The 27,997-nt window shown below is 51.4% G+C and overlaps 4 protein-coding genes across 7 annotated transcripts in view; 2 read left to right on the top strand and 2 right to left on the bottom strand.

Annotated features, from left to right (window-relative positions):
• The first annotated feature begins 1,042 nt into the window (after window positions 1-1,042).
• Window positions 1,043-11,376, top strand: SMARCD2 (SWI/SNF related BAF chromatin remodeling complex subunit D2). Its single transcript, XM_079796975.1, has 13 exons — window positions 1,043-1,584; window positions 6,088-6,272; window positions 6,465-6,507; window positions 6,653-6,775; window positions 7,756-7,911; window positions 8,670-8,765; window positions 8,910-9,011; window positions 9,127-9,288; window positions 9,441-9,538; window positions 9,715-9,850; window positions 10,024-10,146; window positions 10,270-10,371; window positions 10,444-11,376. Exons 1-13 carry the CDS (start codon window positions 1,369-1,371, stop codon window positions 10,495-10,497), a joined length of 1,596 nt encoding a protein of 531 aa, XP_079653101.1. The 5' UTR covers window positions 1,043-1,368; the 3' UTR covers window positions 10,498-11,376.
• Window positions 11,377-11,438: 62 nt separating this feature from the next.
• On the bottom strand, window positions 11,439-15,608 carry PSMC5 (proteasome 26S subunit, ATPase 5). Its single transcript, XM_079796978.1, has 12 exons — window positions 15,522-15,608; window positions 14,898-14,969; window positions 13,871-13,940; window positions 13,483-13,580; window positions 13,260-13,316; window positions 12,952-13,182; window positions 12,545-12,671; window positions 12,251-12,441; window positions 12,054-12,152; window positions 11,825-11,935; window positions 11,645-11,731; window positions 11,439-11,541 (listed from the first exon to the last, which is right to left on the bottom strand). Exons 1-12 carry the CDS (start codon window positions 15,543-15,545, stop codon window positions 11,488-11,490), a joined length of 1,221 nt encoding a protein of 406 aa, XP_079653104.1. The 5' UTR covers window positions 15,546-15,608; the 3' UTR covers window positions 11,439-11,487.
• Window positions 15,609-15,652: 44 nt separating this feature from the next.
• On the top strand, window positions 15,653-22,860 carry FTSJ3 (FtsJ RNA 2'-O-methyltransferase 3). The gene is made up of 20 exons (XM_079796974.1): window positions 15,653-16,163; window positions 16,344-16,449; window positions 16,736-16,782; window positions 16,904-16,983; window positions 17,619-17,718; window positions 17,801-17,995; window positions 18,089-18,204; window positions 18,321-18,425; window positions 18,512-18,612; window positions 18,830-18,910; window positions 19,004-19,150; window positions 19,300-19,435; window positions 20,456-20,643; window positions 20,742-20,865; window positions 20,946-21,220; window positions 21,475-21,560; window positions 21,644-21,743; window positions 21,863-22,046; window positions 22,127-22,221; window positions 22,300-22,860. The coding sequence occupies exons 1-20, from the start codon at window positions 16,097-16,099 to the stop codon at window positions 22,490-22,492; spliced, it is 2,526 nt and encodes an 841-aa protein (XP_079653100.1). The 5' UTR covers window positions 15,653-16,096; the 3' UTR covers window positions 22,493-22,860.
• A 103-nt stretch (window positions 22,861-22,963) lies between these two features.
• The window catches only part of DDX42 (DEAD-box helicase 42), a 31,885-nt gene continuing 26,851 nt past the window's right edge, over window positions 22,964-27,997 (bottom strand). For all 4 annotated transcript variants that reach the window (XM_079796970.1, XM_079796971.1, XM_079796972.1 and 1 more), the window contains 4 exons: window positions 27,769-27,995; window positions 26,437-26,547; window positions 25,112-25,213; window positions 22,964-24,534 (listed from right to left, as the gene is read on the bottom strand). In XM_079796970.1, the coding sequence (XP_079653096.1) occupies window positions 23,806-24,534; window positions 25,112-25,213; window positions 26,437-26,547; window positions 27,769-27,995 (1,169 nt within the window). In that variant the 3' untranslated portion in view covers window positions 22,964-23,805. The remainder of the gene's footprint in view (window positions 24,535-25,111; window positions 25,214-26,436; window positions 26,548-27,768; window positions 27,996-27,997) is intronic.

The following is a 27,997-nucleotide window of genomic DNA, read 5'->3' on the forward strand; positions in this document are numbered from 1 at the left end:
ACTGACTCTCAGAGAGCCAAAGGCAGAGATTTAAAATGAGCCCGAGGAGGTAAGCAGGAGCCAGTCCCTGCAGAACCTTATATTTCATGGGAGGGACTGTGATTTTCAACCTAAGAGCAATGGGAGCTTGTTAGAAATGCAGAAACTTGAGCCCTACTCCAGACCCCAAGTCTACTGAGTCATAATCTGTATTTCTGACAAGAGTCCCAGATGTTCCTTATATTCATTAAGGTTTAAGAAGCACTGGTCTGTCTCCTGGGGAGAAAAACCCGTATCACCAGCCAAGAGGGTAGGCTCCCAGGCATAGCTGACGCACTTTATTTTGAATACCTTCTGAGACAGGGCAGTGGTTTCTGAAAAGGTATTTAACTTTTGAAAATTAGGTGCTATAAATCCTAGAGAAAGACCTCACTTAACTGCAGGGAGTTTTGTCATAATAAAATCCCTTCGCCTAGGAACGTTTCCTGTGGAGTAAGTACTGGTCTTCCTTAAACCGAAGCGGAGCCACATTAAAAAATGCGACAAGAACTCGGCGCTGGGCCAGGTCAACCCTTAGCACAGCTGGATCGGATCCGAGGTAGCGCAGGTCCCTTGGCAGGTCGGAGCCAATGTGGACTTTTACTTATTTATTTATTTACATTTTATTTTTTTTTCTCCAATGTGGACTTTTAAAGAAAGTTAGGTTGGTGGCAGTTCTGCCCCTGAGCGCAGCTCTAAGTTGAATCTTTAATGCCTTGACAAAACTATCTCGGGGAGTGTGGCGGCCAGGTACCTCGGCGAGTAGGGTGCACGGGGAGAGAGCAGCAACTACCCACTGTTGAAGCCCCAAGTGACCTTCGACCTATGACCCGCACCTTGCTCGGCGCTTCCTTGCGCAGCTTCCGCCCCCGCCCCTCCCGCGAAGGGCCGGCCCAGGGGATGTGGGCAGGGCCCTGGAGCCGGCGGTTAGGAGCCGTGCCTGTTGGGGGCGGGTCTCGCGAGGGCGGGATTTGAGGAGGCAGCGCCGCATTGGGCTGCCGGGTGTGGGCGGGGCCTAGCGCAGGGCTGGGTTGGACGGAGCAGGGAGCTGGTTGCCGCCTCTGGGCTCACTGGACTCCGGCGGCCAAACCTCCGGAGGCCGGGGGAGGCAGGCCGGCCTGTAGCAGATCCCGGATCTAGGAATTCCCGGGCCGGACCGGAATCAGGACCGGCCCTGCCCCAAACCGGTCTGTGAGGAACTCGCGAACTTGGGTTAGGAAATCCCGGAACCCGGATCAACAAACCCCAGAACCGGAATTTAGAGCGGGAAGTCCCGGAGCACGGATCGCGGAGCGGACTCGGCGCGAAGCCCGGAGTCCGGACCGCTGCATCACCGGACGGGACGGAGTGATGTCTGGCCGTGGCGCGGGCGGGTTCCCGCTGCCCCCGCTGAGTCCCGGCGGCGGTGCCGTTGCCGCGGCTCTGGGAGCGCCGCCTCCGCCTGCCGGACCCGGCATGCTGCCCGGACCGGCGCTCCGAGGGCCGGGGCCGGCTGGAGGCGTGGGGGGCCCGGGGGCCGCTGCCTTCCGCCCCATGGGCCCCGCGGGCCCCGCGGCGCAGTACCAGGTGAGCTGGGATGGGCGGGCGGCGCCGCGAGCACGCGGGTGTCAGGGTACGGGAGGGGGTCCTGAGGCCACCTTCTGGACTGGAGGTACCGGGGCCCTGCATGTGCAACGCACGGGACAATGTGGAGGGCAAGGCCAGGGACCCTCGGAATCGGCGAGGTGGTGGTGGAGCACTCAGGGGACAGGGTAAGAGGGTGGAGGGTGTGAAGCAGTTGGGAGGGCCCGGGGGCTTCCTTCGAACGGGGATTCTGAGTAGCTGAGAGATGGAGGAGTTGTGGGAGCCCGTGAGTTGTGGGCGGGTTGGCTGAGAAATAGTGTAGGTGCTAGGAAGTGATCCGAAAGTTTTGAAAAAGGGCCCTCGCCGAGAAACCAGGGTTACTCTGCAGTTGGCCTGGGTCCCACTCCAAGTCTGCTCTGTTGTTTGTAGTTGGGAACTGGCAGGGTCCTAGCGAGTCTGAGATGGCTCCCAGCTGCTAATGGGGAGGAAGAAGGGCCTGGCTGCCCACGGGCACCGGAGGCCTAGGATAGGGCCGGGGGAGTTCAGCCTGTGCAGGGGAGTGTCGACCCCTGGGTCCGGCCCAGGAGCCCTTTCACGGGATGACTCTGAGTTGGACCAGAGACAGTGGTGGCCAGGCCTGAAGAAGGACGCAGCCCGGCCCATTCTGGGCAGACTCTCTTTCTGGCTCTCTGCCTGGTGTCGCAGTGTCCAGGAGTTGATTTGTTTGGAGGAGCAGAGCGGCTCCACTGAGTCCTGCTGCTCTGGGGCTGGAGGATCCTGGGAGAGTTGCTTCAAAGGGTTCTATCCAGATCCCTTTGGGGTTTGGCTTCCAAGAGAGCTTCTCAGGTTGCAGCTTCAAAGGCCATTGGGAGGCAGAGACTGGGCGCCTGTGTGAGGAACTCAGCCTGACTCTGCCGGTGGGACTCATCAGTCTCCCAGCCATTGTTTCTGGTTGTCCCACAGTACTTGTGATTTGCACCCATCCTTTTTCCTGTCCCCGCTCCACTTTCATTTAGCCTTTAAGTTCTAGCAATGCCATATTCCAACCCATGTGCCATTTGGCACTGGCTCCTGGCAAGTTTGAGGGAAAGAAGGAAGCTGGGGCTTCTATTCTTTATGTCCCCAGGTAGAGGCCTTCGAAATGGGTCCTCATCGAATTAGGGTACGCATGTCTCCCCAGGAGCCCTGGGCCCCACTTTCTGAAGAGATGCTTAACTGGGAAGAGTGATTTTCCCCTCTTACTACTCATTCTCCTTGCTCCCTCTAAAAAAACAACAAAAGAAAAACAAAGGATCTGGCTATTCACAGAGACAGACCTGGTCTGGGCTCCAGCTGGGGTCTGTCTTTCTCATCTTGCTCTTCCCCTGGGGGATTCATGGGCCCAAGGTGTCCCGAAAGGATGCCTGCATCAGTCATTCCAGCCCTGGGGCCAGCTAGCTGAGCCCTGGCCTGGGAGCCCTCCTGTGGGCCTTTGGCCTGAGAAGGATCTAAGGAATGATAGGAGCCTCTCCAGTTCCTCAGCTTGCAACCCTTGGGGAATGGGCCTTGGGGAAAGCCCCTGAGAGGATGGATTCCACAGCAACACGCAGGGAGTGACCTTGAGCCAGTGGCAAGACTGAGCAGGCGGTTAGGTAGCCCCAGGCTACTGGGGGTGGGAAAAGGGATGAGGCACTGAGCCTCTGCTGCCCTGGGCTTCCCATCCCACCAGCTCCTCCTTACCCAGGGGGAGGCAGTAGAGGTTGATGGGCCGGAGCGGGGAGGGAGGACCCAGTTCTCTCTGTCTGAATTGAAGGAGGATCGCGTTTGTGTGCTCAAGGAGAAGGGCCTTGAGATCTGAGAAGCAAGGGGGGGTCCTGTCTGTTAGGGCACATGAGGTGAGGTGAGCTGGAAGAGCAAGGCTTTCAGGGCCGAAAGAAGGGAAGTGATGACCCACCTTCCTCCGGACGGTGGTTCTAGCTGTGGATCACAGATAGCCAAGCTCGCAGCTGAGGAGCGTAATGCAAACAACAAAGAAACACATTGCTGGGTTCACTCCAGAGAGTTTAAAATAGTTTTCACTTGTGGAGGGGTATGTTTTCTTCTAGGCCAGTGGTCGGCAAACTGCGGCTCGCGAGCCACATGCGGCTCGCAAGCCGCGGTTTGCCGCTCTGTTGACGAATGAGTTTGCCGACCACCGACCTAGACTCGAGTCCAATAATTACAGGCTGTTGTTCCTTGTGATTAAGCCCCTATCCCAGTGGTCGGCAAACTCATTCGTCAACAGAGTTTGCCGACCACTGTTCTAGGCCCTTAGGCCCAGCCACCAGCCTTGAGGCAGGGCTGAATGTGCTTTCTGGAGGCCTGGAGGGGGCAGCATCAGGCACAGCCTCCTGCTCCTGGGTGGTGGAGGGAAAATAAAGCTTAGCATGTGGGTTGGTGCTAGGCTACAGGGCCAGGAGTTCACCTTGTGCTTCTGGGGTTCAGGGCACTGAGCCAGACCTTCTTAGCCCTGCTGCAGGTGGGGAGTTAGGGAGCTTGAAAGTTCTGGGTTGCATTCTTTTTCTTTTTTATAATCCGTAGGTTGTTTTCTGGGAGAGGAAGAGTTACTGGTGGAGCTTGGCAGGGCCACGCTGGGACTTCATGAACTATGAGCAGCCCTCCCCTGGGCCCCTTCCCCCTCCTGGAGGAAGCCAGGGGCCCTGGGTGCGCTGGGGGCTCTGCGCCTGGGAAGTCTGGAGCAGATGTCTGGGAGGGGCCTCTTCTAGGCCTGCCTGTGCTGCCTTGTCTTGGAACTTTCGGTTACCGGAGCACCTGCCCGGGAGGGGTGGTGCTGCGGAGGCTTTGTGAATGCCCTAGTGAGTAGCACAGGGGGCCTGCTCACACTCTGCAGGTTTCATTGCCTCAGTTCCTCCCCTTTGGTCAGGCACTGGTTGGGAAAAACATGTCTGGGATGTCGGGGGGGGGGGGGGGGGCTGGGCTTACAGCTGTGGTCACACTGACTTTTTTCCTGTAATCTCTGGCCATGGCTCATTAAGGCAGAGAAACGGCTGTCTTTTGCCTTTCAACAGCTCAGATGAATCTCCCTCTGATGAGGAGAGACTTATGGCAGGAATCCTGAGGCCCCAGAGCCCTCACCCCCACCCCCACCCCCACGTTTAAATCTCCAGTCTCTCAAATGCTTCCTTCCTCATGCTTTTGGGTTATGTTTCCTTTCATCTCTCCACCTGGTCAAGAATCTGACCCTCTGTGGTGAGAACATGGGTTTTGAGCTAGATGAAGAGATGGGGGGAAGCATCTCATCTCCATGATGCTGGGGCAGGGGTCCTTTGAGTTGGTGCGAGTCCCCACCCAGCCTGGCTTGGTTGGCTGGTTGTGCTGGTTGCATAATCTGGGCCCTGGGGCCAGCCCTGTGAAGCTGCCAGGGCCTGTGCGTGAGGCAGGGCTGCCAAACGGGCCTTGCAGACAGCAGCCATGGGAAGGGAGGGGGGAGGAGGGTTGGTTACTCCTGGATGGGCTCCACAAATGTTGGGGAGCTGGACCCCTGGGAAAGCCTACAAGCTTCTAAAGAAGTCATTTCTGTCACCCAGATTCCTCTGCTGCCCCCAGGACTCTGTCCCTTGTGTCCCAGGATAATCTTATCTCCATTCTCCGGGTTGGGATTGTGAGGGCTGCGTTGAGCCAGGTGGTGTGTGGACATAGGCAGAGTCCAGGTGTCAGCTGCTCTGTCTCCCATGAGCCACCCGGGAGCCACAGCTTCCCTTTTGGGATCTTCTGGTATAGGGGGTTGGGGGCTGGGCAGTAGGGAGGTGAGCGAAGGGTCCAGTTCTGGGTTGTGAGTAGGGGCCATATGGCGACCAGATGTTTCCATACTGTGCTGTGGCCACCCCCACCAGTTGAGACATGTCCAAGCCATCCTGTTGCAGCTTGCTTACCTGGGGTGCTGCTGCCTGATGGGCTTGCCAGCCTATTGAACTTCTTTCTCCCCTCAGGCACAGCACCAGGCTGGCGATAGGGGATGGGTTTAAAGGCTCTGCCCGGTCAGCCTGCTCGTACCACACACTACACCCTGCTGCTTGATGATGACACCGCCCCGGCTCCCGTGCTGTGCTTCCCCATCCTGGAAGGATGGGAGTGCTGGGTTGGACCATCTGAGGGCCTTAAGAGTGCCTTGAAGCTGGCTAGTCCCAAGGAGCAGGGGCATAGCCTGCTGGGGCTGGAAGGTGGCATTAGGCCCTGAAAACTCCCCCAGGCCTTTCCCTCTGCAGGCAGGATTCTCCTCCCACCCCTGGGCTCTGCAGGCCTCATTCGCTGGCACAGCTGCCAGGGCGGTTGAAGGGGCGGGGCAGGTGTGGTTTACACTTCTGCTCTCAGACGCCTGCTTCCCTTTGTTTCTGGCACTTGAGCCTGGCCTCTGCGGTGTGCTGCTCGGGCTGGACCTGGCCGAGGACAGGGATGGAGGGGATGGGCTCTGGGCCTCATAGGGCCCTGCCACTGACCTGTGCACCCCCGTTGGCTCACTTCCCCCAGCGGCCTGGCATGTCACCAGGGAGCCGGATGCCCATGGCTGGCTTGCAGGTGGGACCCCCTACGGGCTCCCCATTTGGTACAGCTACTCCACTTCGACCTGGCATGCCACCCACCATGATGGACCCATTCCGAAAACGCCTGCTTGTGCCCCAGGCCCAGCCCCCAATGCCTGCCCAGCGCCGGGGGTAAGCCTATTTTTCCCACTCTACCTAGCACAGCTGTAATGGCAACAGAGGGCTTCCCTCCGTGCTAAGAACTGCAATGACTGCGGAAGGCTCATTGTCCTCCTGGGGGAGGATCCTGGGGACTGGAGGGATGGATGGGGTGGGGGGTCCTTTGGACCATTGACCTGTTAATTGGGTTTCTGTCCTCCCCAGGTTAAAGAGGAGGAAGATGGCAGATAAGGTTCTACCTCAGCGAGTGAGTATGTTGGGAGGGGCCTAGGGGGCCCACCCAATGGCTATGGATGGAGTCAATCTCCCCAGCCCTGCGATGGGGAAGGGACAGGAGAAAGAGCCAGAGCTGCAGCTGAAACAACTGATGCATTCCTTCTCCCTCCCTCCAGATTCGGGAGCTTGTCCCAGAGTCTCAGGCGTACATGGACCTCTTGGCTTTTGAGCGGAAGCTGGACCAGACCATTGCTCGCAAGCGGATGGAGATCCAGGAGGCCATAAAAAAGCCTCTGACGGTGTGTGCAGCCCTGGCTAATCCTGGGCCTTCCCACGGCCTCTCCTCGGCCTGGTCTTCTGGGGGCAAGTGAGGGTCTGCGATGGGTAGAGCAGGATTTTTCACTGCGGATGCAGCCTTTAGTGGAGCATGGACTCAATTAATTGGTGGGACCAGCATGTTTTTTTATGAAATACAAAATAGTAGAAATTATAATAATTCTCCATAGTAAAGTACTTATCATAGTAGTAGAGGTATTATTCATAACATTTTTGTTTCAGGTGTTTATATAGATGTGTGTGGATCCTGGGTCATGATTAAAAATGTAAATCATGTTGCCCTAGCTCAGTGGTCAGCAAACGCATTAGTCAACAGAGCCAAATATCAACAGTACAACGATTGAAATTTCTTTTGAGAGCAGAAAACCGACTTCTGCGCATGGGCCACGAAGTTTCAATTGCACTGTACGTGCGCGCCCATGAAATCAATAAAAAATATATTAAAGTTAAAAAAAAGTAAATAAAATGCAAATCAGGTTGATCATGGTCAGAAGTTTGAAAGGTAAAACTGGAGGATAGATCAGGATAATTCTTCTCTCCTTACCCATCCCTAGAGAAGCTTTCCTTTTTTCCTTTTTCTTCTTTCTCTTTTTTTTTAAAGTGATAATCTAGCACAGTCCCCTAAATGGTGAAGGCTTTCATTGAGACGAGAATGTTTTGGGGCCATGATGAGTTTTATTTAAAATGAGCCGGAGGCTTCTGATTTGCCCGATAGCACTTGTGTGTCCACTGATACCACCCACCGTGTTGGAACTGTGGATGGTGCATCTGTTCCCCCCATAAGATTGGGAGTCCCTTGAAGGCCAGGGTAAGGAGCCTAACCAGGTGTTGGCCCATAGCTGCCGCTCAGTATTGATGTTGAATGAGTTCAGATGGGAAGACAGGGTAGCATTGTTTTCTAACATGTTGGTCCACCTCTAACTGTTTGTCTTTTTCTTTTCAGCAAAAACGAAAGCTGCGGATCTATATTTCCAATACATTCAGTCCCAGCAAGGCGGAAGGTGACAGTGCAGGAACTGCAGGAACCCCTGGGGGAACCCCATCAGGGGACAAGGTGGCGTCCTGGGAACTCCGAGTGGAAGGAAAACTCCTGGATGATGTGAGTTGGGGAAGAAGCTGTCTGGAGAGGACATGGCCTGTGTGGATTTAAAGACTGGGGCCAGCCACTTGGGCACTTCTGGGAAGTCCTGCCTGAGGGAAAGGGCAGTGCTCCTGGTCAAGCTTTGCACAGGGCCAAGCCAGTCAGAGGTTGGAGATTTAGAGATTTGTATGGTTATTACAACAGTTCTCCTACAGGTGGCAGTAAAGTGTCTTGAAGGGGTTCCCTTTATATATATATATATATATATATATATATATATATATATATATATATATATATATATATGTGTGTGTGTGTGTGTGTGTGTGTGTGTGTGTGTGTGTGTGTGTGTGTGTAATATTGATTTCAGAGAGGAAGGGAGAGGGAGAGATAGAAACATCAATGATGAGAGAGAATCATTGATTGGTTGCCTCCTGCATGCCCCCCACTGGGGATTGAGCCCGCAACCTGGGCATGTGCCCTTGGCTGGAATTGAACCCAGGACCCTTCAGTCCGCATGCCAATGCTCTATCCACTGAGCCAAGCCAGCTAAGGTGTCCCTTTTTTAATTCAAAATCCTATGTCGGTTAACAGTGGGGCTGCACAGAGTCCTTTTCCTACTTCCAGTCATTCACTCTTCCCCAGATTCCTTCAGGGCCCAAGAATCCTCAGTACCTGAACTTCAGGGCTGAAACAGTATTCCTCTTTTGGGGGCTTAGCATAGCTTAGCTTTGAAAGCTCAGCAGCACTCCCATCTCACCCCTTTCCCTCCCCAGCCTAGCAAACAGAAGAGGAAGTTCTCTTCATTCTTTAAGAGCCTCGTCATTGAGCTAGACAAGGAACTGTACGGGCCTGACAACCACCTGGTGGAGGTGAGAGTGGGCCTGGGGCCTGGGAGCACAGGCTGATGTGCCAGGTGCACAGAGCAATAGGCTCAGTCCCCGTGGAGAGGGCCAAGTGTGTGTATGTTCATGCCCACCCTGTGGTGATGAACTATGCTCCCTTCCTCCTGCCAGTGGCATCGGATGCCCACCACCCAGGAAACGGATGGCTTCCAGGTGAAACGGCCTGGAGACCTCAACGTCAAGTGCACCCTCCTGCTCATGCTGGATCATCAGGTGACTGGGGCCATGTCTCGGGGACAGGGGCAGGTTTATTATAAACCCTTCCTGTTCCTGCCCTATTCTTTGGCTTTTCACAAGAACCCCTCCTCTGACTTCCTTCTGTCCCCAGCCTCCTCAGTACAAGTTGGACCCCCGACTGGCAAGGCTGCTGGGAGTGCACACACAGACGAGGGCCGCCATCATGCAGGCCCTGTGGCTTTACATCAAACACAACCAGCTGCAGGACGGGCATGAGCGCGAGTACATCAACTGCAACCGTTACTTCCGCCAGGTTAGCTGGGAACTCCCCCGGTCTTGCAGCCCCTGCCTTGCCTGCTGTCCCAGACCCCCACTGAGCTAGCTCTTGTCCACATTCTTTATGCTTCCCCTGCGAGGACCCGCTTCCCCCTGTGCACTGAAAGGCATCTTTGGTACTCTCTCCAGATCTTCAGTTGTGGTCGACTCCGATTCTCCGAGATTCCCATGAAGCTGGCTGGCCTGCTGCAGCATCCAGACCCCATTGTTATCAACCATGTCATTAGGTCAGTGGGAAGAGGGCAATGGGAAGGCTCTTCTAAGAGCAATTTACGTTTGGATTGATCTAAAGAGAAACAGCAGGTCTGGTTTCTTGCTCCCCAAGTGTGTGCAGGTTTGGCCCAGGTGGGTGGGATGGATACTGCTATGTACTCATCCTTCCCCTCCTGTGTGCTGCCTACAGCGTGGACCCTAATGACCAGAAGAAGACAGCCTGTTATGACATTGACGTGGAGGTGGATGACCCACTCAAGGCCCAAATGAGCAATTTTCTGGCCTCTACCACCAATCAGCAGGAGATTGCCTCCCTTGATGTCAAGGTGGGCCCTCTGCCCCCCCCCCCCAACCTCCTCTGGGGCTCAAGATGGGGTGGGCAGTCTCTGTTGGGCATTTCTATACATGTAGCACCTTGGGATAGGATTTCTGTCCAAGTCCTAACAGACCCCTTAGAAGTGGGGGCCAGTCTGACACATGTATATACCCCTCCCCCCAGATCCATGAGACCATTGAGTCCATCAACCAGCTGAAGACCCAGAGGGATTTCATGCTCAGCTTTAGCACTGACCCCCAGGACTTCATCCAGGAATGGCTCCGTTCCCAGCGCCGGGACCTCAAGGTGTGGTCCTCTTTCCTGGTGATGAGACCAGGTTAAGCTCTAGGTGGTTTTACCCCCATCATTATTGATTCCAGGGGCTGAGGAGTGGGAATTATGCTACCCCTTTTCCCTGGCTCTTTGCAGATCATCACTGATGTGATCGGGAATCCTGAGGAGGAGAGACGAGCTGCTTTCTACCACCAGCCCTGGGCCCAGGAAGCAGTGGGGAGGCATATCTTTGCCAAGGTGAGACTCTGCCCTGTTTGCCCTCCTGTGGTTGTGAGCAGCGGAAGCCTGAGCTGCTGGTCTCTCTTCCAGGTGCAGCAGCGAAGGCAGGAACTGGAACAGGTGCTGGGAATTCGCCTGACCTAACTGCTCAGGGATCCCTTCCTTTCTTCCCAGCCCAGGAATCATCCCCTTCTCAGCCTGGAAGGGACCACCATCTGAGGCTGCAGACACATAGAATAGGGAGCGGGTGAGGGTTTGTCCTGTTCCCTCAGCTTCCCAGCGTTAGTTTCATAAATGTAGCGATAGGATTCCTTGTTGCTTGGTCCCCAAAGCCTTATTACTTACTTTACGCGTTGGCTTTAATTGGGTTCACAATAAATGCCTCTGCCCCCTGCAGGCAGGCCCAAGTAGGACTACTGGGGGCCTTGCTTTGACATAGTAAGGGAGGAGGTTCAGAACCAAAGGCCACTGGCTTTGCTTGTTTACAGACTCCCCGTTGGGGCAAGTGCCCTAGCTGGCTCTGGGGAGCTGGGCAAGGAAGAGGGACTCAGCTGACACTCTTCCTACCCTTTCTAAACCAAAGTTCTTTGCCATTCCGACCAGCCCAGCCTTGCTGCTGGCTTTTTCCTTTTCTTTGGGTATTTGCACTATTTGGGGAGCAGGTTCTTCTATGTGGGAGCCACTTTTTTGTACAGGGGGTAAAAGTTGGGGTTTTTCAGGGAGCCCTGTTTGGTGCCTCCTCCCTTATTTTCTTTCCTCAATCTATGCAAGCGGCTCTGGCCGCCATCATCTCCTGGGATGCCAGAGGGCTGCCACTCAAGCTCTTGGGCCCAGGGCTATAAAGCCTCCTAGAGGAAGGGGACACTCAAGTTCTCTGGCATGGCCTGAGGCATGGGTGTGTGTGATTGGTGGAGGGCGGGGGGACTCATTGCCATTTGGAGCTTGATAAGGGTGGGCCTAGGGCTTGGAAAGTGCCACTTCTGGCAGGTTTGGAAATTTCCAAATAAATCCTTGTTTATTGGTGGTGCTCAGACCTGGTCATTGAACAGTGCGGCTACTCGTTAGTAGACTGAAGTCCTAAAGGCCTTGTCCTGCAGAGCTTTATTTGAGGGATCTACACAGGGACCATCCACCTCACTTCCATAGCTTCTTGATGGACATGTTTTTCTCACTGTCCTTTTGCATGACCTGCAGAGAGAGAAAACATTGTTACAAACTGGGTGAACACAGGCCCTATGCCCACTGCTCTGGAGCCACCGTCAGCAAAGGCAGAAAAGATGGAGGCTTGTACCTTGGCTACCGCCATCTCAAAGTCCTCCTGGGTGACATGGACTCGCCGTTCCCGTAGGGCATACATGCCAGCTTCCGTGCACACACCCTGAGCAGGGAAAGGAAGGAAGGCTGTTGCTGTGCCCTTGAACCCAGAGCTTCCTGCCTCTGCCCCTTCCTTTTCCTTGGGCCCCCAGATTACCTTCACTTCAGCCCCTGATGCTCCTGGCATGAGCTCAGCAATTTTTCTCAGGTTGATCCCCCGGGTCAGGTTCATTTTTCGAGAATGAATCTTCAAAATGTCCAGGCGAGCCTAGAGATGAGAGGAAAAACCTGAGCCCCACTGTCTACCATACCACCACCCCCACCCCCACCCCCACCCCCACCCCCACCCCGAGCCAGAGCCATGCCCAGCACTGCCCATCACAAACCTCCTCATTAGGGGGTGGGAATTCAATTTTTCTGTCGATGCGCCCTGGGCGAAGCAAAGCTGAGTCCAGGATGTCAATCCTATTAGTAGCCATGATAACCTGAGTGGAGAAGGGGGTGGCATCAGCTAGGCGCCTCCCCAGGTTGCACCTCACCCATGGCCTTCCCTCAGCTCATCCCATCGCTACCACCACCTCACCTTGATATTCTTGGTGGCCTCAAAGCCATCCAGCTGGTTGAGCAGCTCCAGCATGGTGCGCTGCACTTCACTGTCCCCCCCAGAACCCCCCTCCAGCCGTGAGGAGCCGATGGAGTCGATTTCATCCATGAAGATGATAGATGGAGCGTGTTCTCGTGCCATGACAAACAGCTCCCTCACCATTCTTGCCCCTGTGCCAAGGCCAAGCTGGCATTAGGAGTTGAGTTCCCTACCCTTACCCCCACTCCCCCCCTCCCCCACTTCCACTTGGTTTTCATGTCTCTAGCCAGTTACCTTCCCCGATGAATTTCTGTACCAATTCAGAGCCAGAGACACGAATAAAGGTACAGTCTGTATGATGAGCCACAGCTCGGGCCAACAGCGTCTTCCCAGTGCCTGGGGGTCCATACAGCAGCACTCCCTAGAGGGAAACAGCAGGTCTCAGGGCAGAAAGCCAGCCCCATGTTTCATTCAATGAACACATACTAACTGCTTGCTCTGTGCTAGATCCCATACTAGAAGCTTAGAGATATAAAAGAATGCATGTCAATGTCCCTTCTGGTGTTTATCCAAACCGCTGCAATGCCCTGATAGTATCTCCCCCAGCCCTCTTCAGCGAGGAAGGCCAGCTTATCCCTCCCCAAACCCTGCACTCGGTCTGAGGAACAGCCTGGCCCTCCCACAGAAGCCCTGCTTCTCACCTTGGGCTGTGCAATGCCCAGTGCTTCAAAGAGTTCAGGATGCTTAACAGGCAGCTCGATGACTTCTTTGATCTCCTTGATCTGCTTGTCCAGTCCACCAATCATCTCATAAGTTGAATCTGGCACCTTCTCCACCATCATCAGTGACACCAGTGGGTCTACCTTGTTGGGCAGGATCTTGTGCAGAGTGTAGCTGTCATTTCTTAGAGCCACCCGGCAGTTGGGTGTCACCTGGAAGAGGGGTGAGACTTTCAGGAAGCTGTGTGGAGAGAACTGACCCAAACTCCCACCTCATCTGCTGCACTCACATCATTGATGTCGATGTTCTTGTCCACATCTACAACAAACTTGCCCTCAGGATGCACCTAAAGAAACAGGGCTCATGACTTTTCCTGACAGTCACCAAACCACCAACCTCCCCCAGGGAGACCCGTAAGTCCTAGAATAACGTGACAGAATGCTGTCCTTGGGAGGCTACACACAAAGGTATGGGGATTCAGCAGATGGTCCCTGGGGTGATGCTGCCTTTACCTTAACCAACACTTTCTTCTTATCCATGGCGCGGACTACTTCCCCCACATAGGAGCCCTGCTCCTGCAACAGCTGTAGCTCCTCCCGCAACAGGCGAACTGGATGGGAAACAGACATAGTGGTCACCCGGCTGCTTTGGTGTTCCCTCCCCGATAACTCAATTCCATACCCAGGAACTAAGCACATTTGGAAGGGAAAGCTACAAAAAGAAAGCAAAAATTCTATTTAAGGGGATTGCTATGGGGCTCGGAAGGAGATGTGCATATGAATAACTATATACCAATGCAAGGCATCACCATGGACAAAAGCAGCGAAGTGAAGACAATTCAGGGAGATGTGAACAGTCAGAAGTCAGACCAACTGCCCATAGCCAACCTTCCCCCCTCACCTTTTGCATTAAGCTCATTTCTCTGTGCCTGCAGCCTCCGAAGATTTTGGCTCTTGTCATTCACAATCAGCTGCGGAGGACAAGAAGTTTCAAAAGGCAGAAAAAAGTAGGAGGTTAAGATCTTGGTCAAGACCCTCAGGCTGGTGTGAACTGAGTGAGGACAGAGCACAGGCATCTGCAGGTTTCAGATTCTCCACTATCATCCTAATGGCCTTGGCCTGTCCTCCAACAGCCCCTCTGTTCAAAAAAGGCTACTTGTCTGACACTGGTCCAGGAACAACAAACCCTAATGGCAGCCATCAAAGAAGGCTACTTGTCTAACACTGATCCAGGAACAACAAACCCTAATGGGGCAACATTACAACTGGCTCATGTAGACAATTTCTTGCAGAGTGGCATATCAACATGTTCCAGTGGAAAGATCTTTGAGTCAGAAGCCTAAGTTCTAGCCCTCCTGCTGCCAACTAACTGCTAGGTAGAGCCATTTAAAACATCTAGTTCTGTTACCAACTGCAAGTATGCAGAGCATCCCTACACCATGCCTCTTTTCAGGGCTGTTGTATGAAATCACAAGTGGATTTCAAAAATGATAACCCAGATACAATACCTGCAAATGTACCTGCAGTTTAGAAACTTTCCCTATGGCTTTCCTCCATCCAATTCATATTCATTGTTTTCCTTATGGTCCCCGCTCCCTCTTTAGGCGAGAGCACTGTGTTGCCAATTCCTTTTCATTCAGTCCCCTATTATCAACATTGTCCAGACTCAATTCTGTCTTCCCTTGCACTCACTCTACCCCAACCCCCATCTGATAAACCTCAGGTCCTGAGCCTGTGTCCTCCCTTTTATGTGAAATCCTCTCCATCAGGCTTCTACCCAAAGGAATGGCCTTTTCTGTTTGACTCTGGAAGATGTGTAACAAACTATTTTCCTACTGGCCCCAGTGGAATTTTATGGATTGTTGAAATCTCCATCAACCATTCATCCCCCTGCTAGCTCCCTTTGTCCCTCTGGAGTCCGTCCTCACCTGGAGTTCTTCAATCTTGGACAGATAATATTGGCGGAGTCCACTGCCTGCCTTCCCCTCTTCCAGCTCCATCTGAAGACACAGTGGAATTATTAGACAACAGGCTAAATAGCCAAGCCACTTCCAGCTTGGATGGAGGCCTCAGATTTGGGTTCTAATCTCTTCCTGCATTTCTTCAGAACCCTCCTTTACTCCATGACTAAACTAAAAGCAGAACGCGAATGCCGCCTCCCTCATAGGAACCAGAACGACCAAGAGGCGACCGACACGCACGGAGCGCTTTGTCCCGAGCCCGGCGCTTTACAGACCCGGGTGTTATTACCACAGGCGGAGCCGGGAGGAAGGACGCGTTTCCTGTCTCCTGCGACTCGCCGACGGGCCCGTTCCCGCTCTCATCGCTCATCTCTCACTCCGCCTCCGCCGTGTCTTCTCTCCCGGCCAACCCTGACCCCCCGGGGGCTGCGCTGACACAGCAGATCCGGTCCCAGGCAGGGCCCGATCTGGATTGGACCACCCACTCCCGACCCACCGACCTCTTGCCCCAGCCGGCGGCCCACCTCGGATCACTCCTGCTCCGCATCCAGTCCCGGCCCCCGCCCAGCCGCCGCCGCCGCCGCCACATACCTGCTCGGGCCCATCAACCGCCATCTTCCCTCTGTAGTGGAGATCGCCGGCATCCCAGCCACCTCGGCGCGCAGGCGCAGAAGCAGGGACGCGGAGACCGGAAACTGGGGTAGAGAGTGCATCCGGGTCAATGGGCCGGGTGGCGCGGGAATGACAACAAATAACAGGGGCCCTGACAGACCGGAGGTCGGCGGCGCTGCGCGAGGCCGGGAGTTTTGGAAGGGCACAGAACTCCTAAATGTTTCTAGAAACTCGGTTTTAGTTCACATAGTCTACTCTCTTGGTTCCAAGCTACAGTTTATATGCAACCTGGCGACAGAGTAAAATGCTTTTTGTGGCCACTCTCCAAATGACAGAAAACTTGGAGCCGGGGACGCGTGCTACGCAAGCGGAAGCGGAAGTACGTTGCTGCCTCCATGTGCTGCTCCTAGAGTTGTGGAAACGGTGTTGGTTGCGAGTGATGTGGAGTAAGGCGCTGAGTGTGATTGCTACGGCGAGCGGAATCTAGTGCTCCAGGAAGAGGCGTCCCAGTTTCTACTTTCTCCCTAGATTGAGTGACACCCCCCCGTCCCACCATGGGCAAGAAGGGCAAAGTCGGGAAGAGCCGGCGGGACAAGTTCTATCACTTGGCAAAGGAGACTGGTAAGTCAAATTTGCGCCTTCCGCGAGCTAGACGAGCGACTTGTCAGGTTCACCCCCCCCCCCCCCCCCCCGCTCCTGAACATTGAGTTTTTCTCGCAAAAGAGATAGTGGGTTGTGAGGCCGCAGAAATTCCGCTGGGAAAGCACCTCGTGGACTTTATTATTTTGTTGACGCCCCCAGGTTATCGTTCCCGCTCTGCATTCAAACTGATTCAGCTGAATCGTCGCTTTCAATTCCTTCAGAAAGCCCGAGCCTTGCTGGACCTGTGTGCTGCGCCAGGGGGATGGTGCGTAACTACCGGCACCTGGCACTCCTGGCGGCTGGTTTCTGGGTTCCATCTGGCCTGGGATGACTGAGAGTTGCATTGGGGGGAGGGAGGGCGGATACAGTAATAACAGCCTCAATTTCTCTACTCCCCAGAACATATACTACAGAGGTTTGGAACGTGTACATAGGACTTGCTCTGGCCACTGCACTTGGCAGAGCTCCTCCTAACACGGAAGAGGGTTTATATTGTCAAGGGTTGGGAAGGAATAGTCTTGGGTATTTTAATCTTTATTCTTCTTTCATAGGCTGCAGGTGGCTGCCAAGTTTATGCCTGTATCAAGTCTTATTGTGGGTGAGTGACAGGTGGTGCACGCGGGTGTTTTAGGGGTGGGAGTACAAGATAATGTGCCCTACATTTCCTTTCTTCATGCTTGAGGCAACCTTTTGGAATACTCTGACCTGATTTCTTCCAGGGGTGGATCTGGTACCAATCAAGCCTCTTCCCAATGTGGTGACACTCCAAGAGGACATCACAACGGAACGCTGTAGGCAGGTGATAAGAATCTCTCTCTTCCTAACCCCTTTATATGCAAACATCCACTTTTGTCCTCTTCTCACCCAAATTTTCTGAAGGCGAGATTTTTCCTGTTTACTGTGCCTTAAGCAGTGTTTGCATGATATCTGTAAGCCTGGAATATGCCTCATCCACTCCAGCCTTTATTTGGTCAGGAATGAGGTGTTTGAAATTGGAAGAAGTGCAGAGATTTCAGTGAAATCCTTTCCAGGAAGGCTCACTAGTAGATTGTAAGCTCCATGAAGACAGACATGGCGTGTTTATTTATTTATTTTATTTCAGAGAGAAAGGGAGAGGGAGAGATAGAAACATCAATGGTGAGGTAGAATCATTGATCGGCTGCCTCCCACACACCCACACGGGGGATCGAGCCTGCAATCTGGGCATGTGCCCTGACGGGGAATTGAACCGTGACATCATGGTTCATAGGTTGAGCTCAACCACTGAGCCACGCCACCCTGGCAGACGTGTTATATCCCCCATGCCAGGCACAGTATTTGGCCTTTAATGGGCACTCAACAAATGATTGGGTGAACAAATGACTGAATCAGGGATTCCTCCATCTGTAGCCATTCCTGTGTTTCTGCGGCTATAACCCCTTCCCTCCCTTGTAGGCCTTGAGGAAGGAGCTGAAGACCTGGAAAGTTGACGTTGTGCTCAATGATGGGGCCCCCAATGTTGGGGCTAGCTGGGTCCATGATGCTTACTCACAAGGTGCCAGGGGCGTGGAGATGGTGGAGGTGGGCATGGCCTGTCGGGCTGCATTGGACCTCGGCTAATCCTCTCTCCCCCACAGCCCATTTGACACTGATGGCTCTCCGTTTGGCTTGTGATTTTCTGGCCCGTGGTGGCTGCTTCATCACAAAGGTTTTCCGTTCCCGTGACTATCAGCCCCTGCTCTGGATCTTCCAGCAGCTGTTCCGCCATGTCCAGGCCACCAAGCCCCAGGCCTCGCGCCATGAATCTGCAGAGATCTTTGTAGTCTGCCAGGGTAGGTGGGCATCACTTCCTTCTTTCTCTTGACTCGTTTCCTAACTACCAAAGCACACTTTTTTACACTTTCTTATATATCCTATCATCTTAGGATACCTGGCTCCTGACAAGGTTGACAGTAAATTCTTTGACCCAAAATTTGCCTTCAAGGAGGTTGAAGTTCAGGCCAAGACAGTTACTGAATTAGTGACTAAGAAGAAACCAAAGGTGTGTTGAGTAATGTGGTCACTCTCAGGTCCTGGACCTCTGGGGAGATTGGGCCTGATGAGTCCAATAGACACCACATAAGAGACCACTCAACCTTCTTTATTTCCCTCCCTAAGGCTGAAGGCTATGCTGAGGGTGACCTCACTCTCTATCATCGTACCTCAGTCACTGACTTCCTCCGAGCTGCCAATCCTGTTGACTTCCTCTCCAAAGCCAGTGAAGTGAGTCCCAGATTTGGGGGAATGGGAAGGGAACCCCAGAAACATGGCCTGAATGTTTTCCAACTCCTTTCCCTTCTTCCACACAGATTTCACTAGATGATGAAGAGTTGGCACAGCATCCAGCTACCACTGAGGATATACGGGTGTGCTGTCAGGATATCAAAGTGCTGGGGCGCAAGGAGCTTAGGTATGATGTGGGGGTGGTGTAAGTGCCAAAGGCAGGGAAAGGCCTTTGAAAGCCATGCTGTTGATCTCAGAACAGAACGTTGTTGTGCTAGAGGTTTGGGCTGGGGACCCGAGTCCTAGGATTTGTGACTCAGGAAATTTGGGATGTGGGCCTATGACAGAGGAGGAAGCAGGGACAAAGGGAGATGGTAAGGTTTGTAATGGTATTTCTGGGACAGGTCCCTACTGAACTGGAGAACAAAGCTTCGGCGATATGTAGCCAAGAAGCTGAAAGAGCAAGCAAAGGCGTTGGACATCAGGTGAGGAGGGAGCTAAAGCACAGATGTTGACTGGGTGTTGGGGGGTCGGGGTGTGTCTAGAAAATAACCAAACTCCTTGGTCTGTTTTGTCAGCCTCAGCTCAGGAGAGGAGGAGGAAGGTGATGAAGAGGACTCAACAGCTGGGACCCCGAGGCAGCTCTCTAAGGAGGAGGAAGAGGAGGAACAATTGAACCGGACCCTGGCAGAGATGAAGGCCCAGGAGGTGGCAGAATTAAAGAGGTGAGGAGAGCAGGGAAGAGTTTGGGGAACTGCCCTCCTACCCCTCGCCCCCCAGAGTTTGTGTGTGTGTGGATGGAGGAAGAGAATGAGGAAATGGTTGAGCAATTTTCAGAGCTGGGCAGGTATCATTCCTCAAACTGTCCCCTCAGGAAGAAAAAGAAGCTGCTGCGTGAGCAGAGAAAGCAGCGGGAGCGTGTGGAGCTAAAGATGGATCTTCCTGGGGTTTCCATTGCAGATGAGGGGGAGACTGGCATGTTCTCCCTGCGCACCATCCGGGGTCACCAGGTGAGGCGGGGTTGGAACAGTTTGAGGAGACCAGAGGATCTGTTTGTGTATTTGGAAGGGGATCGGGGATTAAACATCATTTTCTTAGTGTGCTGCATGATCACTGCTCATGGCTGCTTGTCCACCCATAAATATGACTCGGTGAGGGGTGACTGGGAAAAAAAACAAGAGCCTTGTGTCTCAAAGGCCAGGAAGAAACATAAACCTAACATGAAATTGGGAAGATTTGTGAATACTATAAGGATATTACATATGTGTATGTATCATATAATACGTAAAAATAGAAGAACCAAGAGGCACTCTTTGCAAGAAGCTATTTCTGGTAGCTGTAGCCAGGGTAATGGGTTACCAGCCCGGTGACGGAGGGCTTACCTCAGGGGAGCAGCGCTCCTCAGTTCACTGAGGCCAAGTGAGCACCTCGGCGCACTTGGCTGCTGGATGGTGAATACAGGGAATTTGACTTTTAAATAAAAGCAGTGTCACAGGCCATTTGTGGCTTTTGTGTGGGAATGGGAACCAGGTCGTCTTTGTTGTATAGGAAAGTGTAGTGGTTCTGGAGCAGACTACCACTTATCCGTATTTTGCCTCAGTTCCCTCATCTGTAAAAGAGAATAATAGAACCTACCTACTAGGGCTTGGGGGATGAGTAAAACATATTGCCTGGGCTCCTTTATTCAGTGGAAACAAAATTTGTAGATTATATTATTCTCAGTAGGTGATGTGGTACCTTTTTTTGAGGTAATGTTTTTAAAGAAAAATTAATGTGTTAGAGTATTTTAAAATTTGATGCTATATAGGGTATGAGTACTTTTCCATAAACCTATTTCTGCTACCATTGAAGATGAGACTGCTGAGTGGAACAGGTGAGTGATCTGGTCTAGAATGGGATGGTTTTGACAGCCCCATCACTTCCCTGTCTGTAGAAGGAGATAATGTGTTTGCTGAAACTAAGATAATGGACACAGAAAAAAAGCAGTATGTTCAAGTACCCTCGATCTCTGTTTCTCTGTCAAACTTTAGTTGTTAGAGGAGGTAACACAAGGGGATATGAGTGCTGCAGACATGTTTCTGTCCGATCTGCCAAGAGATGACATCTATGTGTCAGATGGTGAGGAGGAGGATGATGATGATGCATCTCTGGATAGTGACCTGGATCCAGAAGAGCTGGCAGGAGTCAGAGATCCTCGGAGTCTAAAGGACCAAAAGTGGTAAGGTGGGGGCTGGTCTGCAGGTATTGCCAAAGGCGTGGGGCAGGGGGGAGTTCTCCAGGGCACTGGCCACTAACCCACTTTTCTTGGGGCTACAGTGGACGATTTGCCAAAGCAGAAGACGATAAAGGGGAGGAGGATGAAGAAGAGAACCCATTGCTGGTGCCTTTGGAGGAAAAGGGGGTCCTGCAGGAAGAACAAGCCAGCCTGTGGTTCTCAAAGGTAAGAGGAAGCTAGGGGGTCAAGACTCAGGGAACTGGCATTCCCTGCTGAAGGATACCTAAAGATTTCCCCTATCATAGGACGGCTTCAGTGGGATTGAGGACGATGCTGATGAGGCTCTGGAGATCAGTCAGGCCCAGCTGTTGTATGAGAGCCGCCGGAAGGGGCAGTCGCAGCTGCCACCGCCACCACCATCTTCTAGTTTGAAGACTGAGAGAAAACCTTCCCAGTGCCCAGATGAGGCCCCTAAGGCGACAGAGGCTCCACTAGGGACAGAGGCTGCCACTGGCCCTGGGAGTGGGGAGAGAGATGACAGCTCCGACAGCGACAGCAGCAGCAGTGAGGATGAAGAGAGGTGAGTGGTTGCAGCTGATGGGAGAAGGGATAATGAAGCAGTGGTGACCATTTCTCTAAGTTGGGCGTTTTCAACCTTGCCTGTAGATCAAGAGCTTTAAAAATACTTATTATTCTGATTTAACTGGTACAGCCATGGTAGGATCTCCGGAAGTTACCCACTGCAGCCTTAAACAGGAACCAGGTTGAGGTGAGGTGGGAGTGGGTCTGGGTGATATGGAGTGATGGTGGACACATGGTTCTTCTCTTCTGCAGCTGGGAACCACGCCGTGGTAAGAGGCGAAGCTGTGGGCCGAAGTCAGAGGATGATGGGTTTGAGATAGTGCCTATTGAGGACCCAGGTGAGTGGGTCTGCACCCAGTGGGATGGGAGGAGACCATGGATGTTTGGGAATCGAGCTTGGACTTTTTTCCTCCCCTTCTAGTGAAACATCGGATACTGGACCCTGAAGGCCTTGCGTTAGGTGCTATTATTGCCTCTTCCAAAAAGGCCAAGAGAGACCTCATAGATAATTCCTTTAGCCGGTAAGGGGAAGAAAATCACGAGAAGCCGCCCAGTTGTGTGTGTGGCGGGAAGGGGCAAGTGGTGGTTTCTTCTCCACAAAGCATGGAGTGGTCATTAGGGCTGTGTCCTCGCCATCTAGGTATACATTTAATGAGGACGAAGGGGAGCTTCCAGAGTGGTTTGTGCAGGAGGAAAAGCAGCACAGGATACGGCAATTGCCTATTGACAAGAAGGAGGTGGAGCATTATCGGAAACGTTGGCGAGAAATCAATGCACGTCCCATCAAGAAAGTGGCTGAGGCTAAAGCCAGAAAGAAACGCAGGGTAAGTATTGGGGCTGCCCAAGATGAGGGGTAGGTGGGGCAGGGGTGGGGCAGAGATTAACCTGACAGGGCCTCACACAGATGCTGAAGAAGCTGGAACAAACCAAGAAGAAAGCAGAAGCTGTGGTGAACACGGTGGACATCTCAGAACGAGAGAAAGTGGCACAGCTTCGAAGGTGATTGGGGGAGGTCACCCACAAAGACACATGGGGGTTAAAAAGTGCCAGAAAGCCAACTGTTTCTTCCATTTACAGTCTCTACAAGAAGGCTGGCCTTGGCAAGGAGAAACGCCAGGTCACCTATGTCGTAGCCAAAAAAGGTGTGGGCCGCAAAGTGCGCCGGCCAGCTGGAGTCAGAGGTCATTTCAAAGTGGTGGACTCAAGGATGAAGAAGGACCAAAGAGCACAGCAACGGAAGGAGCAGAAGAAAAAAAACAGGCGGAAGTAAGCAGAGCCACCAGGGCCTCTGAGAAGGCAGTGTATGGAGGAGGAGCGATTCTGCAGTTTACTCCAGCCTCCCTGTTACCAGCTGCACCCTGCTTGCATCACAGTCATCTGAAAAGACGGTGAGGTGTGGGTACCTAGAACTCATGGTGGTCTGAGCGGTGAGGACATCTCCTGCCTCTGGTTAAAGCACAGCTGAAGGGCCCTGTTGGACTCCACAACCCGTCCATGAAGAAGACAGGGCACTTGTTCTAAATTATAAGGGGAACTTGAGTGTTGAGGTGGCATTCACTCTAGTCTGATTTCTGGGCCTCTCAGGTCTCTCCGTCCTCTTCTATTGCCATTTAAATAAAACCATGCTTATAGATGTCTTTTCTGCCAGTTCCCATTAAGGGCTAACTTAGGTGCTGCACTGTTCTAAATCCTATTAAACATGTTCTGACTCCTGAGGTAGAAATGACAGACAATCCACAGGTCCCAGTAGTAAAACATTTACTAGAGCAAGCAGAAAAGAATGCACATCTTAAAGAAACCTTCAAAAGTCACAAAATTTGAAGTATGTATATTTCCTTTATAAACAACATAAAACAAAAATCATCAAAATCATTTCAGCAAAAGATTTTTCTACCATTGTGGCAAGTTAAAAAAAAACACAACACACAATGAAATAGGGGGAAGACAGTTAAAAGCTGTTGGGGTTTTAAATTTAGCAACACTTCAGACCTGGAGCAATCCTGATTTTAGGATTATTTTTCACCTTTTAATAGTAGTGGCTCTGGGCTTCTACTACAGGCTGCTTCTTCCCGTCTCAGGGCTGGATACAAACCTGAGCATCAACTCCACTTAGAATCAGACACCTCCCTTCCCTGCAAATGTATGGAAGCACCAAAGTGCTTCCCAAACATCCCTAACATCTTAAAGGACTGGCTTTGCAGAAGCCAAATCCTAAAAGGGACTGCCTGGGCACATGGCTAAGAAAAAGGTTTTAACTTATAGATGTTTATAAGCTGACAGTAAAAAATACACACTACATATGATATAAACCTAGTTTTATATCCTATAAGGCCCTCACGACAAACCCAGAGCCAAAAGAAGCTTCCCAGCTCTCACTGCTTATGATCAAAGCAGCACCCCCCTCCCCCCCCAATAATCCAAAAAACGATCCAGATGGAGGAGTCATGTCTCCAAGTGCCAGCTACCCACTAAGGGAAGGGGGTCCTTACACCTTGGGCCCCACCCCAACCCAGCCCTGAGACACGTAATTACCGAAAATCTTTCTAAAAATAACAAAGGATTTCACACTTCAGCACATACCATCTAACTGTCCCATCGACTTTTCTTGCGCTTGGGTGGCTCGGGGACAGCAAAACCATCAGCTGTCTTATCTGTCTTGCTGTCCATCTTTTCCATCTTACTGCTATCCACCTTGGGGTCCATCTTGCTCTCACGATTACAACCTTCTTTCCTGCTTTCACCATTCCGGCCATCATTTGCACCTCGACCGTCATTTACACCTCGACCATCATTTGCACCTCGGCTCTCTCCATGTCGGCCTCCACCTCCTCCATGCCTGTTCTCCCCATGACGATGGCTATCAGTGTGACGGCTGCTGCTTTCTGGATAGCGGTATCCATCTCCATGGCGACCACCGTCTCCATGACGTGGGCTATCACCATGCCGATTGCCACTCTCTCCATGGCTGTGACGGCTACCACCCCGGTTCTCAGTATATCTCTCTCTCTTCCCATTGCTACCCCCAATCCCTTCTCGGCTGTTATTCCCTGAAGCTGTGTTGTTGACTCCCTGGGCTCCGGCAGTGGGGTAGGTCACTGGGGCACTGCTGAGGTTCCCAGTATTGCCAAAGCCTGGGATGCCCTTGGTGGCACTAGCAACAGGGCTGTCAGGACTGTTAAGACCCTGCTGGGCTGAATTAGATGGTACAGAATTCAAGCTCCCTGCACTTGTCCATCCACTTGCCCCAGCAGCAGAACTTCCAGCTTTCTGGTTGCTTAAGCTGGCGGCAACAAAGTGACTCTTGTACTGTGACTAAGAGAGAAAGAGAACGAAAATAGTTATGATGGTGAGTTCAAGAAACTTTAATATATAAACTTGGCAATGATATATAGGAACTAGGGTGTTCACACACACCCTGTGACTTTAGCATCCTGATGGCCCCACAATCTTGTGGTTTCTGTGCGTATTAGTCTGGAGATGGATAAAATATGTAAATTAAGGCCAGCTAACTGGAGAGGTAAAGTTAGAAGAGTTCCTGAGATACAGAATCAAATTTGTCTTAGCTAAAAAATTACTGTCAACCAGATAGCAGTAGCCTCTGAGGAGGGCAACACAGTAGGTTGGTGAGGCAGGGAGGGAACAGCAATCCTGCTGCAGTGCAACAGTCCTGGGCTCAGCGTGCCTGAGGTAGATGACAGCAAGAGGGGTTTCTGTAGCCTCAACACCTGCATCTCTAGGTTAGCTACAGTTTATGTTCAAAATGGAAAACAGTGAGAGGTCCTAAATCCAGTATCCAGCACACAAACCGAGCTACATCTCAAGACTATCCCCCTCGTCATTGCCCAAGAATTACTGCTGAAGCTCTTTTAACTAAATGCTGATCTCCTACCTGGAAAGCCGCTTTCATTGCCGTCAGCCGATCTCCCATGGCTCCTGTGGAGGGCTTGTAGGCCTCATAGTTGCTCATTACATTGTTGTTATTTCCTCGATCCTAAAAAATAAGCACACCGTAAGAATGGACTCAGTAGGAAAGCCCCTGCTATAGACTAGGACTCAACATACTGAAAACGAGTGGGAAAGGGAACAGGATTTTTTTTAGGAAGTTATGTTTTGTGAGAAAAGGTGTGGTGATGAAGAATAATTTAGAAACACTATGCCTTTCAACCTAGTATTTCTATTTCTGGAAATTAATCCTAAATAATCAGAAATGAGATCAGATTATGCCCAAAGCCGACTATGTGGCATTATTTATATACAAACATGAACATGTTTATGTAATTATGTAAAAATTATAAAGATGGAAAGGCCACAAGGCAGTATTGAATCCAGACCCTTGAGTCTGAACCTCAGCTTTGTCACTTACCAGTGTGTATAACCTTGGGTGCCTCTGTTTTATCTCTGTACTCACTCTTACTAGTGGCTGAGAAGACTGAGTTCATATGCATGCCTGCTTGGAATGGACCTGGCATATAGTAAGTGCTCAGTATTAGCTATCATTCTTATCTGCATCATCCGCATCGTGACTGTAATGTGGGAACAGATTACTTATCAAAGACACCACGATAACTATGATGATCCAGAAAGGTAGACTTGGCTTAGGAATCAGAGTAACAGAAAATAGGCAGTTAAAACAGCGCGTCACGGAGAGCTTTTGTTACCTGATTTTTGAGAAAAGCTCTCTCTCCTCTCTCTGATGAAATTTCCCAGAGAATGTAGAAATCATTCCTGAGTTAGTTACAAGATACAACTAGAATCTACACAGCGACCTTGTGGCAATGTCTAGCAGCAGGCTCTATCTAGGCCAGTGTTGGGAAAACAAGACTGTGGGGTCCCACATCCAGAGTTTCTGATTCACCAGGTTTGCGGTGGGGCATGAGTCTACATTTACTGCTAGTCCAGGAACCACTGCTAACCTAGACTGATTTCCTGAGCACATCAAGGTCCTTCTTCAATAGAAGTCACAACACTAAGAACCAGCATTAACATAGAGGTAAGCCAGCAAATTAAACACAAGCTTCCTTCCAGACAGGGTTCTGAACTCACTGAGGTTTTCTCAGGTAGAGAATAGTCCTACCGTTACTCAGGACTCAGGACCAGCCTTAACACGTTAAGTGCCCAACCTGTTTTGTTTTCCAGACGGAAAGTATAGTGTCAGTCACCGGTGATTGACAAGGCACTTAACATGTTAAGGGCACTATTGTAGTATGGACTCACCGTGTTCTCAGAGCCTAGCCCAGGCCGCTCCCTGTAGCCCAGGCCTCCTCCACCAATGTTCAGCTTTTTGCCTTTCCCTCCTTTGAAGCGGGACTTCCGAAACCAGGCATTCTGCATTGAACACAATTTAAGGTTAAGCCAGGGTAGGGAGAAGGGGCCAGAGAAAGGATAAGATGGAAGAGGAAACTAAGTGGGAGGGAAGAACTTTCTGCTTCATCTTTAGCCAAGAACCAGATTCACTTCCTTTAGGTAGTTTAATCCACCAATTTGTCAGGAGGCTCAGATCCTCATCTCAGGCTTCCTTTATTGCTCCTTTTCCAAGAAGTGAAGTGATTGGTTACGCCGGCCACTTCTAACTTCCTTGAGGAAAGTGAATTTATTTTCTATTTTTCAATTTATCTATACATACCACTGGACATAAAAATTCAGAGCTTTTAAAGAATTACTGGGTTCTAGGCCAGACTGGTAGTCACATAAATAAAAATAAAATGTTATTTACCCATAGGACCTAAAAGTTTTCACTGAACTTGATCACTGCCAGAATACTACTAATCAGATTTATTCACATTCTCTCAGAATGCAAACATCTCTGGGGGAGGTTAGAGCTTTGGCTGACACATGCCAAAGTTCTTGAGAGGCAGGGCAAGCTTGGCAAAGGTGATGAGAAGCTGATCGGTGTGAGAGCACAGGAAGCCTGAGGCATAGAAAGAGATGTATCTTCTTCAAACCTTCAGTTTAGGATTGGCTCTCTACACCCAGGAAAGGGGAGGAAACTACTCTCGGTAATAAAGGTCCTTTACTCTCAAGACCACATGACAACTGCATTATGGGTAACAGTGCTATAGGCTGGCCTATCTGAAAAACACGTAAGTCTCTGCTAACAGAATGTGTACTCTGAACACATTTGTAATTTGGGGACTGCATGTATTAACACAACTTAAGATTTAATTCGGTAGAATGGCTCACTCAATTTTGGACTGGTAATCAGTGTGGTCTAAAATCTGAGACCTAAGTCTATGAGGAATAGTTAAATACATAATTTTTTAAGACATCACACATTTTTAGCCCCCAAAAGAGAAGACAGTTTGGGAGGAAAGAAGCCATCTTTTAAATTACACTTACATAGATGCTGCTGAAAGGAGAGGATGAGAAGGTAACCAGATGAATTTTAATGCCCTTACAAAACTAATCAGTACCTCTAAGCACTATTCTCCCCACCCCCACTCCTTTCTTGACATGTTTCTAGGTTATCTGCCTCAGGCTTGTTGGAATTTGGTCACCTAGTTTAGTTTTACAACTTGGAGCAACCTGAAGTGTGCCCCAGCCCCTCACCTGCATCGCCAGATCTAGGAGTTCCTTAGAAACATGTTGATTGGCTCCTTCCAAGTTCCGGACAAGATCACCAGCAAAATTGCTGTCCTTGGGGGTTAGCAAGGTATAGGCCACACCCTTCTCACCCGCTCGTCCTGTGCGGCCAATCCTATGAGTATGGGTATCAATGTCTCGAGCCACATCATAGTTAATGACAGTCTTAATTGAAGGAATGTCCAGACCACGGGCT

This window comes from Cnephaeus nilssonii (assembly GCF_951640355.1).
Source record: "Cnephaeus nilssonii genome assembly, chromosome: 19".
Lineage (NCBI taxonomy): Eukaryota > Metazoa > Chordata > Mammalia > Chiroptera > Vespertilionidae > Cnephaeus > Cnephaeus nilssonii.

Coding starts and splice junctions, on each gene's coding strand:
- SMARCD2 (XM_079796975.1), top strand. CDS start 1,369: ATGTCTGGCCGTGGCGCGGGCGGGTTCCCGCTGCCCCCGCTGAGTCCC. Junction 6,508..6,652: donor ATAAGGTTCTACCTCAGCGA/GTGAGTATGTTG, acceptor CCCTCCCTCCAG/ATTCGGGAGCTTGTCCCAGA. Junction 8,766..8,909: donor CTGACAACCACCTGGTGGAG/GTGAGAGTGGGC, acceptor TCCTCCTGCCAG/TGGCATCGGATGCCCACCAC.
- PSMC5 (XM_079796978.1), bottom strand. CDS start 15,545: ATGGCGGTTGATGGGCCCGAGCAG. Junction 13,183..13,259: donor AGAACATCGACATCAATGAT/GTGAGTGCAGCA, acceptor CCCCTCTTCCAG/GTGACACCCAACTGCCGGGT. Junction 11,542..11,644: donor TTGAGATGGCGGTAGCCAAG/GTACAAGCCTCC, acceptor CTCTCTCTGCAG/GTCATGCAAAAGGACAGTGA.
- FTSJ3 (XM_079796974.1), top strand. CDS start 16,097: ATGGGCAAGAAGGGCAAAGTCGGGAAGAGCCGGCGGGACAAGTTCTAT. Junction 17,996..18,088: donor GATCTTTGTAGTCTGCCAGG/GTAGGTGGGCAT, acceptor CTATCATCTTAG/GATACCTGGCTCCTGACAAG. Junction 18,613..18,829: donor CTGGGGCGCAAGGAGCTTAG/GTATGATGTGGG, acceptor TTTCTGGGACAG/GTCCCTACTGAACTGGAGAA.